The sequence below is a fragment of the Juglans regia genome, chromosome 11 (genome assembly GCF_001411555.2).
Source record: "Juglans regia cultivar Chandler chromosome 11, Walnut 2.0, whole genome shotgun sequence".
NCBI lineage: Eukaryota > Viridiplantae > Streptophyta > Magnoliopsida > Fagales > Juglandaceae > Juglans > Juglans regia.
This window is the reverse complement of record NC_049911.1, coordinates 35,884,534-35,901,219: the sequence shown is the minus strand read 5'-3', so window position 1 is coordinate 35,901,219 and position 16,686 is coordinate 35,884,534. Positions and strand designations below refer to the sequence as shown.

The window sequence follows — 16,686 nt, the reverse complement described above, 5'->3', positions numbered from 1 at the left end:
TTATTAGCAAAATCCAAAAGCCCCTTTCTCGTAATAATTTCAATTCTGGTATTCGTGGAGAAATGTGGACCCCATTCCATTACTAATTACACACATATATTATATATATACACACAAAAATTCGATGTGCAGTCATTTTTAGATTTTTTTTTTGTGCATTTTATTAATGTGACTGATTGTATCACTTTTTTTAATATAAAATAACTATTTTGACTAATCACATCAATAAATAATATAAAGAACATACAAAAGTGACTGTACATAGTATAACTCATATATATATATGTGTTGGGTTTATGAAACTTAGTTTATTGTTGTGGCAGTCCAACTTGATAATCCGACCTGACAATAATTTGTTATGCTTTTTTAGTGAATTTTCAATGAGGTTTTTTATTTATTTATTTATTTTTACTCAAGAAGCACTGAGAGAAAAAGTTCGTTCGACTTTCAACTTGAGTGAAGATTAGATAAAAAGTTCACTCGACTCTCGCTCGATAGTGGGCTCGAGCGAAGGCCAAGCAATGAGTTCATTTGACAGTCGCTCGAGTGAAAATCAGACAGAAAGTTTGCTCGATGCACGCCCAACGCTCCACTCGAGCAAATATTGCAAAAAGATGAAAATTAGAGTTTCCACCATGTAATCTTATAAATATGCTTATTTTGTACAATATGGTTTTTTTGAACAATGAAAAATCGTCCCAAAGTATATATTGAGATTTTTTAACATAATAAAATACTCTACAGTTCCGTGGACGTAAGCATATTGTAAAACCATGTAAATTTGTATCATGTGATTGATTGTTCGATTATTTCTTATTTACTTTTACTTTATTATCATCATTTTTTCACAATAATATGTATATATATATGTATGTATGTATATAAATATGGATCCCGTATTTACATATTTTAAAATAAAATTATACGACACTTACTCATTTCCTGATTTCTATATATTATTTACGGATTCCTTCGATTGGGATGCCCCAAGTGACCTTAGAATAAGCCCATAAGAGGTCTTTGAATAGAAAAATTATTTCCAACTTGCGCAAACCTCGCATCCCAAAGCTTTCCACTCCATGCACAAACCGTTGTCCACATCAGTACTTCCTTTTTTTCTCATACGATTGGGCTTAAAACCAGATGCAGCCCAAATAAAATAGGACCACAAACTCATAAATTTAATGAGTCTGCAGCGTCAATATAGTTGGGCAGTTACTTCAATTATTATTCCTCGTTGTTATGTTTTGATGGTTTTAATTTGAGATTTTCGTGCGTTTTATGTTTGTCCTACAAAATATGCTCTGGGCCTTGAAATCCACAAGGTGCACCCTCAGTCGTTTCAATTAACCTTAAACATAACTGTAACCCCTTGTCATTGGTTTATCATTTTGTTCCCCCTCTAACTAGACCAAGTAGCTACTTATATAATTGAGTTTTGCTACATAGTCATTTTTGCGTACTCTTTGCATATTTTACTGATGTGATTTTTCAAATCAGTTATTTTATATTAAAAAAAGTGACGCAGCCAATCACATTAGTGTAGTGCATAAAAAATACATAAAAATAACTGCACATAGAATTTTTGCATATAATTATATACTGACTAATCCTTGTAATCTGCCAAACGTTGTTCATTGTGCTTATTAAATTCAGTTTTTTCCTGCAAAGGCCACAACCACAAGAGCTAAAAAAAAATCAATAAAAAAAAAAGTAAGCCCTTTGGCCATTTTCATCTGAAATTATCAAATGTTAAACAGAAAGTTCCTGAGTATACTTCGACTTGATCAGGAAGTCAGTTCTGCCAAAAAAAAACACTGCTATTTCAGTATTTAAACAGCTATCTAATCCAACAGTGTTAACAGATTGGTGCCTAACTGATGCCATTCTGCTACTTGCTCGAGAAGAGTGAGGATGTGGAAGAAGTCGCTGAAGAAGACGGAGAAGAGCAAAGATGGAACTCGATCTGCAATCTCTGGTGAAGAGGGTAGTTGGAAACTGCACTCTTTTCCTTTTCCTCCTCAAGTTCCCGAAGTGTTATAGCAGCTAGAAATCTCTTAACAAACTCTTTACAACACTCTTTGCCCCTGCATATAATCTTTTGATCACTTTCCCCCTTATGGTCACCGCTTCCTCCCCCGCCCATTTCCTCAGAGCCAACCTTTTCTTTCCCTCTCGTTTCATACATCAAGCTTGAACGGTCAAACTTCAATATGTATGCTTGATTGCAGCCCTCAAAGAGCCGCTCCCCCAACGAGTCAATGATGTAATACGCATCGGCTTCTACTTTCAACACGAAGAAATGATCGTTCCAACTCACAATGTATACACTCGGCTCATTATCTAATTCAGCTTTCCTATTGATCTTCTTCCAAATTTCACCGAACGACATCGCTTCCTTCAAGAACTCAAACTTCTCGGGGCAAAAGAACCCGATAAAAGACTTGTCGGGCAAGACAGAAAGGGGCCTAAGATTAGCTTCTAAGACTGTGTCAAGATCGAAATGTTTGTCGGGGAATGATCTGATGTAGGTTTCATTGTTGCAAAGGTTTCGCCACTCAGAGGAACCTTCAATGATAAGGCTGTCGAATTGGGATGTGGTGGGCGTGTCCTGGTGTGAGTGGAGCCAGTGGGCTATGACCGTAACAAGTGCCGCGCAGGCACTCTCTCCTGAAGCTTGTTCACTCCTTTGGTCGAAGGAAGCAAAGTATACTTTGGTTTTGAGCTTTGTTTGCCCATCTCTGCTCGCCACTTCCTTCACTTCCCAGTTACTTGTCTTGCAACTGTCATCTTCAAAATCTAATATTTCTGAAGTACTCAAAACGGCATCTGCTTTCTGCAATTATATATATATATATATATATATATATATATATATATGTCCGTGACGAGCATTAGATTACAATGCATATATATATATATATATGGAAAAAGACAATTCATAGGCAAAACTATTTTTAAAAAATTATTTTATGAGAAAATTACGCTTTTATCTCCTCCAAACTATCGTTGATTTTGGAAAATTTGACCACCAAATGGAATATCGTTTTATTTTTGAAACGAGGAAAAAAAAGAGAAATAATATACCCGCGGTGCACTTGGGGTCAACGGTTCGCCTTTCCTCTGTCCAGGTCCAAAACTCAACCGCCTTCTCTTCCACGAGAAAAACCCTCTTTTCCGACCCCGGCTTAACTGGGTCTCTGAATTCGGGAACGATTCCAACTCGAGTTCCGAAATCAAAGTCGCGTTGCTACCGTAACTGGTGGTGATAGATTCCCTTGAGCCCTCCGAGTCAAACACGGCTGACTCTTCCGAGTCACTGGAACTCACTCTAGGCTTCTGCTTATTCTGAAAGCTACTTGTCAAGTCCTTCACCTTTGCGAATAACAAGTCTTCTTTGACAGACTCAGCCGAGTTTGGACCAATTCTTCGAGTCATTTGCGAGTCATGGGAATCTCTGACCTCGACAAAGCTCAGGGATAACTGCAGAAAACAACAAGATTAGAATCCAAAAATAATAATTAAAAAAAAAAGGGCAAGAATGTTGGACCTCGTAGGAAGTTGTTCAAACGTTACGTATTGGTATAAACTATTATTAGACATCCTTAATCCATGGGTGTGGATACCATTAAAACAAAATATGCATTTAAATACCTGGCTTTACATTTATGATCTGTCCAAGAAAAAAAAACACAACTGCTTTAATTTACCTAACAAACATGAACCAAAAACAGCCAGCAAGGATACGTGTCCACCAAAATAAATAGCTTGAAAATTACCAAAGCAAGCATTTTTTCTGTAATTTTATTGGATAAAATTATATATACAACTTTAATGTCACTAAAGAATAAGTTTATTGGAGCGAGTGAAAAGGCATTTACCAATAGAGTGGCCTCGATGGCGAAACGACTGTCCTGTAAAGTCATCGGAAGTTTTCTTTTGATGCGAGTCTCCATCTTCGAAGCCATTAATTCCGCCAAGTTCAATGAAACCTTCCCTAGAACCGCCATTTTAGTCCTCGATTCTGCGCCATCTCTCTACATATATATCATCCCAAATATTGCAACCCTATATATATGTGAGTCCAGACGCATCTCAACTTATATAATTTGCAGGCAAATATCAAACAGTAATTAATAAGATCTGATGGAGGGCAGATAAAAGCTGAAAGAGATCAGAAATAATTAACTTACATATAAAACGTTAAAAGTGAGATTCCACGGACCAAAAGAACCGTCTTTGGAGATCGAGAAATTGCGGACACTCTCAAACTCGTCGTCCCATTCAAGCGGTTCGCATAATTTCCTTAACGATCGGTGCCCGGTATAATTCCTCTGGCACGTCGACATCCGATAAAATGGAGCTAGTACTCCAGCCTTAGGCCCTGATCTCCATTTGATCTCAATCATCACAATCTTATCCCCAATCATATGAGCTGCATCTTCTACCTCTTCTTTACATAAGACTTGGAGCTTCAACTGGCTTACCTTCACCTGCAACTTCTTCATCCCCCCAGTTGCCACCCACGGCGACCACTTCATGATCCTCTCTGCTTTGGCTGTAAAAACTTCCGAAGATACGTAACCGGCCACAAACACGACCAGGAAGATTTGTTCCGGGAGAGATATAGACAGAGAGAGATACCTAAGCAGTGAACTATATATTAGAGAGATACAGAGAGTTGTTGTTAAATTTGGTCAGCGAAAGATATGTATACTTGGCTAAGATGCATAGCGGAGGGAAGAAAGAGTCCTGTCCGTGGTACCGTGTGAGCCCACTCGAATCCTACGCGGCGCGCCCATCAGATGATATATAGGTTCGCGTGGTTATCACGTGACTCACGTTTCTTCCTGATGCGAGGTGGCAAATGATCATTGGCTGAAATGGTGTGGGTTTTGTGTTACGAGGGTTGATGACGAGCACTTTTAGAGTTAGATTTCGTCAGAAGCGGATATGGGGAGCTGACACGTCAACGCGGACTGCCAATATACCGGGTTTGGGAATACACGTAAATTTAGGGAGGGAGAGATATTGGTCATTGCCTTCGAAGAAAAAAAACTTTGACATTGCCTGCTTATCAGTCATCGCCATGTGTCAGTCATGATGACGAGTACTTTCAAAACCAAGTTATAAGTTTGTGCTGGGTTTAGTTAGGCTCTACTCTATTGGATGTAAGTTGTAAAATCCATCAATCAGGTCCACAGATTCTAAAACAGAAGGTCACTTTATCTCTGGGCCCAAACAATACATATGACATACTCTTACGCATCATTCACATCCGGCCCCAAACTCAAAAAGAAGGTGTTATTAGCCTCTCTCTCTTTTCTTTTCCTTTTTAGGAGGAGATCATGACCGAGACCAATCATATATAATACAATCTCAAATACTGCCTTTAAAATCAGTATCATTCATTTTGAGAAGTTGACGTGTAACTGTGTAAATACATGGTTTAAACGGGATCACATTGTCAATATATAAAAGATAGTTGTAGTTATAAGTATGTAAATGTTGAATAATTACTTTGAAAAAAAGTAAATAAATACAGAATCTATATAAAAAAAAATTAATTTTTTAATAATAAATTCTACTGTATTTCAAAACGACTACACGGTACTTTTGTACTTCACGACTGTATGTATCATTATTCTATATAAAAATATGATAAAGGAATAAAACTTGATGGATCGAATCCCACCTAGCTCATGAGTTTTTTGGTACCCTTTTTTCGATTAGAGCAATACTATGTATAGTCTTTAAATGAGGATTATATTATAAGTCTAGTTAATTTTATTTATAAATTTTTTCAAAATTATAATAATATATTTATCAAAATAGTACTTTTTTGTATTTAATGAAGGACTTGTACATGCAATCTCTAAATAGAGATTGTAAATAAAATTTCTTTTTCGATTATGAGGAATTTTTTTCTTTATAAATATTAATAAAATAATTTAATTAAATAGTCTCGACAATCAAACATAACCTTATAAATCTCAACGTTAGACCCAATTCCAATAAATCTTTGCCCTCTCGAGTGTTGAAAATTTCCAATTTTTTGTTCCATGATAAATTAATATGAAAGACAAACTTAAAACTTATTCAGCAAGTAATAAATTAATAACTAGATATCTCCCTCTCTCTTGGCTCGTATAGTCTTCCCCATTCAGCTAGCTATAATTAGTATAATAATTGCAAATATATAATATCATAGATTCAAAGAGAAAGAGGCACATTTATTTAACAAATAATTTGGAAATTTGTGATTGGACTATGACCGCAAGCGAGCTGCTTTTTTTTTTTTTTTACTGTACTCTGAGTCTCTGACGTTGCTCATGATGAACGAAAGCAAAACGCAAATTAGTTTTGAAATTAACGAACTGCGCACATGAATTATTATGCAAAAGTTCAACCATTTTACAATAATATTGCATGCCTTTGTTGAAAATGGGGATAGGAGTTTTAAAGACTACCTAATGCATATTTTATGTGCAAGTTGTTTTTGTTTTCTTTGTTGCAAAGATGCCCACTTTCGAAAGTAGGTATAAAAATATGGTGCATTTCTTCTGAACAGTGCATGAATTAGTTGAAAATCCCATGCTCAGCCTCTTAATTCAGTGCTAACCACAATGACCTCGACCCTTCCATTTATCTAATTATAGTACTACTCTGAAAGTCAAAAATATAATTTCCAGATTTCAACTGGGTGACCTAAGATGCTTGTATTACTTTAATTTTCTTAAATCCCACTCGATCGATAATTAATTAATGTAGTTTGTTTTATCGATCGAGATTGCCGTACTAATTATGATGGCTTTGACACGACTATTTCATATGACTAATGATCAATATATTATAAAATTTAATAAACACTTCGATATTCATTATCAACATCCAAGGTAAAAAAATTTAAACCCAGTCTAACTGTTGATTAATTAGGTATCCGATATTGATATGTGATGAAATGAAAAATATCACGTGAGTAATAATAAAATAGTTTGTAAATAGTAATGAAATGATTTGAATTCAGATATTTGATAGAGTCTTAGAAAATGAGAAAGAAAAAATTAAATAAAATTATTATAAAATTATAATATTGTTAGAATATAATTTTTATTTTGAGATTTAAAAAGTTAAATTATATTTTATATTTTGTTTGAAAGTTTAAAAAAATTATAATAATTAAATAAAAAAATTAAAAATTTATTTATATTTAATTAATATTTAATATTAAAATGAAATGAGCTGGATTCATAACATTTGAACGGACAAACGGGACCTCATGCACGCATTAATTCCTTAATTCCCACGGCCCCATGCATGCAGTATTTCGTATTTTATTCATAGATATTTTAATTCCTTGTCGTTCCTCGTGAATATCACTATAATTACTGCGGGAGACAATTAGGATCGATCGTAGGTGGAGAGGATTTGCGTACGTGACTAAAGTATATATTATATATAGATCAAATGATATTAATATTTATTTTTGTTTCATATTTTCAAAATCATCGAGAAAAAAAAAATTATAAAAGTGATTGTTGCATTGCGGATCGAGATCTGCAGACGTAGGTAGACATACAATTGGTCAGAGTCATTAATTAAATAGAATAAAATATGGCAGTAGGTTCATGTGTATCATGCAGCACTAGGGCATACGTGGTGCAGTCTATGAGCCATGCATGACGACATCATCATGACTGCAACCCCAGCTGGCTGCTTACCACGTACATTTGCCTTTTATTTACTAGGCAGATCGAAGAAGGTACGTAAACGAAGGTTTGCATTGCAAAATAAGGTTAAGATGAGATGGGATGAAATAGAATTTTTTAAAATTAAAATTAAATAAAATATTATTAAAAAATATATTTTTAATATTATTTTTATTTTAAGATATAAAAAAATTGAATTATTTATTTTATTTTATATATATGAAAATTTGAAAAAAATATAATAATTAAATTAGATGAGATGAATTGAAAATTTTTTTAAAAATAAACGAGGCTAATTTCTAAATCCTGAGAAGAAAATTAATCCAATAATTCATTATATGTATATATATATATATCATATAAATATAAACGGGTTAGATCATTAATATTCTATCTCTTTGTCATGTGGCTCATTGACAAATTTATGTTTTATACTAGTAATTAATATATCATGATCATGAACAACCATATTGGTTGCATGTGATCAGTGACAGTCAGTACTACTCGCAAGAAAATTTAATTTAATTTTTTTAATTTTATATTTTCTTACCATTTTAATTCATTGAAATTAATGTAATTCATCATCTTAGTAATTATTATTATTTATTTTCGTAATTAAAACTTAACAATAATTAAGATAAATATCCTATATTATATGTACCGTACTAGCTAGCTATATATTTAATTTGCATGAACTGGCATGTGCTTGTTCTACTTCGACGTAATCGAATCAGCTAGCGTTAGCTGTTATATATAGTGCTTAGGCATGATATATTCAATAAAACACATATGGGGAAGGATTATTGAAAGTGACGTGAACAGTTATTAAATACAAGCAAGTCAATACAACCTTGTACTAATTGACACTATGAATCCAACATCAGTTGTACTAATTCCATCCAATAGAAACAGGCCAATACATGCAACCTTGTACATAAAATTAACATGCTCATAAGAATGCTACTTAATAATTGAAATTATGAACTTTGGATACCAAAAAGTCACATTAAATCACCAAAAATATTTTAGAATAAATATTATTACGTAAAATGGCTAAGAACTTTGATATGATCTGTCAAATCATTCACAGACGTTGGCATAGATCAATCTTTTGGACAAATTGCAGCAGCTCCTAACTGCAAGAACCTTTATGAAGACAAGTCAACTATTTAACATATGCACACCTCATATTTGGGAGGACTGATATGATAAACATAGAAGATGTGAAACAACAAAGAAGTATTTAATATTAGAATCATAATTGTGAGAGAGTATCGGAAGAAAAGGAGACAGATGAGAGGCAGAGCACAAAATCTTTAGCTTAAAACATGAATCAAAACCCAAACTAAGCATAAATTAAAACACATTTGTTAAGCATCAAACAATGGGTTGATTTCCTTATTTGTTAAGGATCAATTAACAAATAAGCATTTCAATGGGTACGAATTAACAAATAAGCATGAATTAAAACCCATTTGTTAAGCATGAATTAAAACCCATTGGTTTTAACAAACCAAGCATCCTTATTTGTTATTTATTTTGATGCTTAGTTTGGATTTTAATTCATGCTTAAACCCCATTTGCATATTTGATTCGATGCTTAGTTTGATGCCAAAGACATTTTAAACCAAATCAAAATAACAAATGGGTTTTAAGCATGAATCAATGGGTTTTAACAAATGGGTTTTAAGCATGAATTATTTTATAAAAATGGGTTATAACTTCTTTATATCCACTGTACTACTGAATCATGGGATAGATCTACAGCCTAAACTACTACAAGATATGAACCCAAAATAAATATATACGGGACGAGCTCAATAAACCAAGTTGGGATTGATAAGCAACGAAAACCTTACCAATGCAAAATGGGTTAAACTCAAGCACCTCCAACCTTCCATGCGAACCAAAAAATTATAAATAAATATTAAACTTAGGCTCATTTCAAACATCCAAATTGTAGACAGACACTTATCGAAAGGCTGACAATGAGAGAGAAACGGCAGCAAAAACTCGAAGGCCAGAATTTCTCTGTTCCTCGAAGGCTAGCTCTGCGATGCCTACAAGGTCCTCGACCAGCACTCCACTGATTACATCTCCGTCTTAGAGCTCCGACACATCCTCACCAGCATCAACAAGAAGCTCGAGCCCTCTGAATTTTTTGGTACCCTTTTTCAATTATGTGGAATTTTTTTTATCTTTGTGAATATTAATAAAATAGTTTAATTAAATGGTCTCAACAGCCAAACATAACCTTAATCTCACCGTTAGATTCTTTACCCTCGTGAGCCTTGAAAATTTCCAGCTTTTTGTTCCATGATAAATTAATATGAAAGACAAACCTAAAACTTATTCAGCAAGTAATAAATTAATAACTAGATCTCTCTCTCTCTCTCTCATTATGTCTTCCCCATTTAGCTAGCTATTTAGTATAATAATTGGAAATATAGAATATCATAGATTCAAAAAGAAAGATGCACATTTAACAAATGAATAAATCTTCTCATCGGCTACTATTCACTTATACCATATACCCCACACTCTATGTGGTAAACTGGATTCTCGCTTGAAGGAAGCACAATGAGAGAGAACTTGAGGAGAGAAAGGTTGGAGAGAGATAGAGGCCGAGGAGAGCTTGAGGGAGAGAGCTTGAGAGAGAGAGAGAGAGAGAGGTTGAAGATGATAGGTTTGACTTAAAAAAAAAAAAACTATCAAGTATTGAGTGTGAGGATAGTGACTGATGTATAATAAAGTCATTGACAAATAATTTGGAAATTTGTGATCAGACTATGACAGCTAGCGAGCTTTTTCACTTTACTCTGAGTCTCTGACGTTGCTCATGAACGAAAGCAAAATGCAAAGTTTTGAAATTAATGAACTACGCACAATTATTATGCAAAAGTTCAACCATTTTACAATAATATTGCATTCCTTTGTTGAAAATTGGGATGGAAGTTTTAAAGACTACCTAACGCATATTTTACGTGCAAGTTGTTTTTGTTTTCTTTGTTGCAAAGATACCCACTTTCGAATGTACGTATTATAAAAAAAAATGTGGTGCATTTCTTCAGGAGAATACAATTAGCTGAAAATCCCATGCTCAGCTTCTTTCAGTGCTAACCACAATGACCTCGACCCTCTGATTATAGTACTACTAGTCTATCTGAAAGTCAAAAATATAATTTCCAGATCATTTCAACCGGGTGACTTAAGATGATATTACTTTTTTAAAGAAAAATTCTATACACCATATTATAATCTCATTTTCATCCCACTAAGTAAGATGTGACATATTTATCATCATTAAATGATAATTTATTATATACTTTTTTATTGTCTAATGTTGATGAATGTACCACATACTACTTAGTATGATCAAAATATAATGAGAGTATAATGTATAATATTACTCATAATTAATATGACTAATGATCAATACATTATAAAATTTAAAAAATGTTTGAATTTAAGTGGTATTCAATTTGATTGATATACTGCAATAGACACTGCGACACACTTTTCTTTCGGGGCCTCAGATTCAAGAAATATGTAATGGGGGATAGTTGAGAGGGATAGTTGAGAACTTCATGGCGGTGAAAGAGGCGGTGATAGAATGCTACACTGAGGGACTAAAAGCGTAAAATGAGAGATACAGAGGGACAAAATTGAAAAGCAAAATGTTAGACCAAGAAATATTATTGCTTTTGGGATTGACGCTTTTATATATAGAAGACATATACTTTTGTTTTGGGAAAAAAGTATTTGCGTATGCATATATATGTAGATTTTTCTATGCAAAAAAGAAAAGAAAAGGTAGGTTAAAGTCTTGAGAAAGCTAGCTTCCGATCCACTTCAAGATCGAGTTGATCTATAATATCTTCCCAGGATACATGAATGATGATCCCAATTAATTAATGCTGTTAATTTAGCCTCCATTCGGCCTCTTTCTATTTGCTTTAATTTTTATATCTTGTGCCCTGTTTGTTTTTATAAATGTGATGAATTGAGATAAAAATTAAAAATTAAATAAAATATTATTAAAATATATATTTTTAATATTATTTTTATTTTAAAATTAAAAAAAATTAAATTATTTATTTTATTTTATATGAAAATTTAAAAAGATTGTAATGATTAAATAAGATGAAATAAAATAAGATAAAAAATTTTGTAAAAGACTAATTTACAATACCCAAGAAAGCCGCATGCTGCATGTCACGCTACACACAATAGATATATTGAAGGAATCCTGCAACGAACCATGTTATTGCAGGTTCATACAGCAAGAGTGTATTCGTTATTCGCATGATATCACCAGCTAGCGTGATCGATCCAATCGGTCATGACCTGCAAGTTGATTGACTTTGTTCAAGATGAGGCCAAAAACTAAAAAATAAATAAATAAATAAAAACATTTCAGAATTGAGATTATTTTGAAATTAGTAGGTGGAATGGGAATTAGTGAGGGGATTTCACTTTATTTTCCCATCAGTTTGACAATGGAAGTTAGCAATCAGGGATCACTGAGAAATGGTCCAATATCCTTGATTATCATCGATTAAATATATATATATATAGACAAAATTAATATTATTTATATATGTATCGTCAAATTATCACCTATATATATTGACATATTAAATCATGAAACTGTGTAATATTATGGATAGTAAATATTATCGACCACCCTGGCTGGCTGAATGAGCTTACTGTGACGTAGTTGGTTGCAAAAATTTCCAACCCTTCCCTAACTTTCTTCCTACTTGTATTTAATTAATCCCAATTTATTAGTATATAGCATAATTTGGGTCAAAGAAACAACCGTTATAATACCAATATTTCAATAATTCTCCAACTCCCACTCCATTTTCTTAATTAAAATATGATATATGCTTTGAAGATATAAGGGGGTTCATAATTTTATAGTTTTATAAGATTAAAAAATAATTATATACCGCAAATTGCAATAAAAAGGAAAATAAATAATCGTGTATTTTCATTCTGCTGGGGAGAAATCTCGTGGGAAAATTATTTCCTAGACTGTTACTGTACTGCCTTTATAAAACGGTCCAACCTCAGATCTCCAAACCTTTGTGACAGAAGCAGAAACAGATGTAACTTCCTGAGAGATCCATGTCCGGAAATTCATTTCTTTCCTTCAATCTCACCAACATAATGGGGTGAGAAGTGAGAACTCCTCCGTCTGGTATATACTTGAAGTCTTTCGTTGTTTGTGTCCCATCTTTTATCCACTTCTTGTTGTGTGTTTGATACTTCTTTTGACATTATTTTCTGTGATTTCTGCAACATGCTCTCTCGTGCCATGGCCAAATGAGTCAAGTCAGTGGCTTCTCTTAACTGTGATTTTTCCCTTCCTCTCCCAGCCTTTTAATTCAACTGGTTGGTTTTCTTTCAATTTATGGCTAAGTGAAAAGCACCCCCATTAACTGTGGGTGGTTCTCTTTTCAATTAATGGCCAACTGAACAGCACCTATTCATTCTCACTATCAGAGCCCTTTATTTTCTGGCCTTTTGATGCTAAAAGACAGAACTTTTCTGTACTTGTAGTGCTTGAGCTGACGTGTTTCCTGTTTTGTTTTTTCAATTTTATGACTTTGGAGCATTTCAAGCCGTGTAGTCAAAGTTAGGATCAAAGAGATCCGGGTAGATAGAAAAGTTGAAGAGACTTTGAGATAATTGTGAACATATCCATCCACATATAGTCTGTTTTCAGATGTATTTAGTTTTGGGGGTTTCGGTTCGGTTATATCTTCATCTGTAAACGGTAGAAGGGCGATGTTGCTCTTTTTAAATCCTCCTTCCCCTCTTTCTCCCTCTGCTTTCAATACTTCATTGTTTTCATTGTTCTATTCTTCTCCCTAGACTTTCCATTTTCCCACGTTTGGGTGAATGGAATATTAAGTTCTTACAGTAGGCCATGGACACTTGGAGTTTCTTTCGTTTCAAGGGCTTTGTGTGGTTTTCTGTTGTCCTTCTGTCTGAAAAATGTTTCGCTAGCATTCAAAGTATTGGAAAAATTCAGCCTGGGTTTCAAGCGTCTCAGATGAGATATATTGATAATGGTGGGAAATTTCTTTTATCGAACAACAGTCAATTTTCTTTTGGCTTCCACCCAACCTCAGATGTCACGTTATTTCTACTAGTAATCATTCACACGCAGAGTTCAAGAATAGTTTGGTCTGCCGATAGAGGTTCCCCAGTTGCAAATTCTGATAATTTTGTGTTCGATGAAAAGGGGAGTGTGTTCTTGCGAAAAGGAGACACTGTGGTTTGGTCAGTAGAAACTGGTGACAGAGGAGTTTCTGCTATGGAATTGCAAGACTCGGGGAATTTGATTTTTCTTGAGAATGAAAGTACAGTAATTTGGCAGAGTTTTAGTCATCCCACGGATACCCTATTATCGAACCAAGATTTTGTTGAAGGACTTAAACTTGTAAGCAATCCTAACTCCAAGAACTTGACATATATTCTTGAGATCAAGTCAGGCGACATGATACTTTCTGCTGGTTATCAAACTCTCCAGCCTTACTGGTCTATGGGAAAGGACAGCAGAAAGATTGACAATAAAGATGGTGGCTTGGTCGCTGTTGCATCTCTCAATGCTAGTTCATGGAGGTTCTATGATAAAAACAGTGTCCTATTGTGGCAATTTATTATTTCGGGCAACACAGACTCAAATGTCACTTGGATTGCAGTCTTAGGAAATGATGGCTTTATCTCTTTCTACGATCTCCAAGATGGGCCATCAAATGGTGCTTCACCAACAAAAATACCAAGCGACCTTTGCAGCACCCCGGAACCTTGTGATGCGTACTATATATGTTCCAGTGACAACAAGTGCCAATGCCCTTCAGTTCTTCCCTCCCATTCTTGCAACAGCGGGATTGTCTCTCCGTGTGATCCCTCCAAGGGTTCTACGGAGCTTGTAAATGCTGGGGATGGGCTCAACTACTTTGCACTTGGGTTCCTTCCACCTTCTTCTAAATCTGATTTTAATGGTTGCAAAGCCTCCTGTGATGGTAACTGCTCATGCCTTGCTTTGTTCTTCCAGAACAGTACAGGAGATTGCTATCTGTTTGACAGGATAGGTGGCTTCCAAAACTCTAATAAGGGCTCTGACTTCGTTTCATACATTAAGGTCTTGAGTGATGGAGGCCGTGGCGTAAATACTGGAGGAGATGGTAGCAGCCAAAAGCGCTTCCCATATGTTGTTGTTGTAGTAATTTCAGTTATTATTGTCGTTGTTGGTCTGCTTATTGTGGGATTTCGATACTACAGAAGAAGTAAAAAATTGCCCGACTCTCCTCATGGGACTTCTGAAGAGGATAATTTCTTGGAGGGCTTGTCCGGGATGCCACTCCGTTTTACTTACAGAGATCTTCAAACTGCAACTGATAACTTCTCTGTGAAGCTTGGGCAAGGAGGCTTTGGCTCAGTTTACCGAGGGGTTCTTCCTGATGGAACTCGACTGGCTGTGAAGAAGTTAGAAGGAATTGGACAAGGAAAGAAGGAGTTTCGAGCAGAAGTTAGCATCATTGGAAGCATCCATCATCTCCATTTGGTCAGGATTAAAGGCTTCTGTGCTGAAGGAACACATCGGCTTCTTGTTTATGAGTACATGGCAAATGGATCTTTAGATAAATGGATTTTCAGGAAAAATAAGGATGAGTTCCTGTTGGATTGGGACACTAGATTCAATATTGCACTGGGAACAGCAAAAGGACTAGCTTACCTACATGAAGATTGCGAGTCCAAGATTGTCCACTGTGATATAAAACCTGAAAATGTGCTTCTTGATGATAAGTACCTCGCCAAAGTCTCAGATTTTGGTTTAGCCAAGCTAATGAATCGAGAACAAAGCCATGTTTTCACAACCCTGAGGGGCACCAGGGGGTACCTTGCACCGGAGTGGATCACAAACTATGCAATATCAGAGAAGAGTGATGTCTATAGCTATGGGATGGTGTTGTTAGAGATAATTGGGGGAAGAAAAAACTTTGATCCAACTGAAACTTCAGAGAAATCCCATTTCCCATCCTATGCTTTTAAGATGTTGGAAGAAGGGAAACTAAGAGGCATCCTCGACTCAAGGCTAAGTAGAGATGTGAATGAGAAAGTTTTTGCTGCTATCAAGGTTGCATTGTGGTGCATACAGGAAGATATGCATCTAAGACCATCAATGACCAAAGTCGTCCAAATGCTTGAAGGTCTCTGTGCTGTTCCTCAGCCTCCAAGTTCCTCTCCGCTGGGTTTCTTTAAATCAATCAGTGAGGAAGGCACGTCCTCCGGACCATCGGACGGCAACAGCGATGCCAATCTTTCTGCAGTGCGGCTTTCTGGCCCAAGATAACAGTAACTGAAGATATCATGGTTGAGTTTGTCATGGCTTAGTTTCCACATTAATGTTCCTGTATATTTGTGAGAATACTCATAATTTTGTCATACTAGCCATTGCTTGCACTTTCTCACTCGTTCAAGCGCTTCTGCTTGTAAATCGAGAAGGATGATTATGACTAAAGTAATGCAAATTCCAGGAATGTTATTCCATTTCATGATTTGAAGTAGCTGTCAATTCCACCATCCACACAGCAGAACAGAACAGACCGAGAAAGAATACACTGAAGATGCATCTGTTATGTATACTGAGGTTTTAGCCACAAACCTGGTCAAAGGGAATAAACACCTTGCCCATTGCTTTTTACAACATCCAAGCGTCCGACGATTATTTGCAGGGCTAGAAACTAATCGAGCTGACCCTGGTACTTTTACTCAAGATTAGCTTCTTTAATAAATAAATCAAAATCAAACAAAAATTTTGGTTTATTAATAAAATGAGACAAATTCGTAGAAACTTCGTTGTATATATTGTTTTGTATATTAATACTTTTAATTTAAAAATATAAATATCTTAGAATGGCCTGGTTTGGATAGTAAAATATTCTCAAATTATCTTATC

The 16,686-nt window shown here is 35.0% G+C and overlaps 2 protein-coding genes across 3 annotated transcripts; one reads left to right on the top strand and one right to left on the bottom strand.

Moving 5' to 3' along the window:
- Positions 1 to 1,802: 1,802 nt before the first annotated feature.
- Positions 1,803 to 4,677, bottom strand: LOC108992177. Of its 2 annotated transcripts, none has more exons than XM_018966643.2 (4): positions 4,194 to 4,677; positions 3,882 to 4,037; positions 3,088 to 3,483; positions 1,803 to 2,836 (listed from the first exon to the last, which is right to left on the bottom strand). In XM_018966643.2, exons 1-4 carry the CDS (start codon positions 4,539 to 4,541, stop codon positions 1,892 to 1,894), a joined length of 1,845 nt encoding a protein of 614 aa, XP_018822188.1. In that variant the 5' UTR covers positions 4,542 to 4,677; the 3' UTR covers positions 1,803 to 1,891. The 2 variants fall into 2 exon arrangements, with proteins under 2 accessions (XP_018822188.1, XP_018822189.1); XM_018966644.2 differs by having other exon boundaries at positions 3,882 to 4,068; positions 4,194 to 4,306.
- Positions 4,678 to 13,314: 8,637 nt separating this feature from the next.
- Positions 13,315 to 16,472, top strand: LOC108992178 (G-type lectin S-receptor-like serine/threonine-protein kinase SD2-5). Its single transcript, XM_018966647.2, has one exon. It carries the CDS (start codon positions 13,648 to 13,650, stop codon positions 16,078 to 16,080), a length of 2,433 nt encoding a protein of 810 aa, XP_018822192.2. The 5' UTR covers positions 13,315 to 13,647; the 3' UTR covers positions 16,081 to 16,472.
- The last annotated feature ends 214 nt before the right edge of the window (positions 16,473 to 16,686 follow it).

Excerpts from the sequence above, each read along its gene's own strand:
- LOC108992177 (XM_018966643.2), bottom strand. The coding sequence starts at position 4,541 with ATGAAGTGGTCGCCGTGGGTGGCAACTGGGGGGATGAAGAAGTTGCAG. Across the intron at positions 4,038-4,193 it reads TCACTTTTAACGTTTTATAT|AGAGATGGCGCAGAATCGAG; the intron begins GTAAGTTAATTA and ends ATATATATGTAG. Across the intron at positions 3,484-3,881 it reads CCATCGAGGCCACTCTATTG|TTATCCCTGAGCTTTGTCGA; the intron begins GTAAATGCCTTT and ends TGTTTTCTGCAG.
- LOC108992178 (XM_018966647.2), top strand. The coding sequence starts at position 13,648 with ATGGACACTTGGAGTTTCTTTCGTTTCAAGGGCTTTGTGTGGTTTTCT.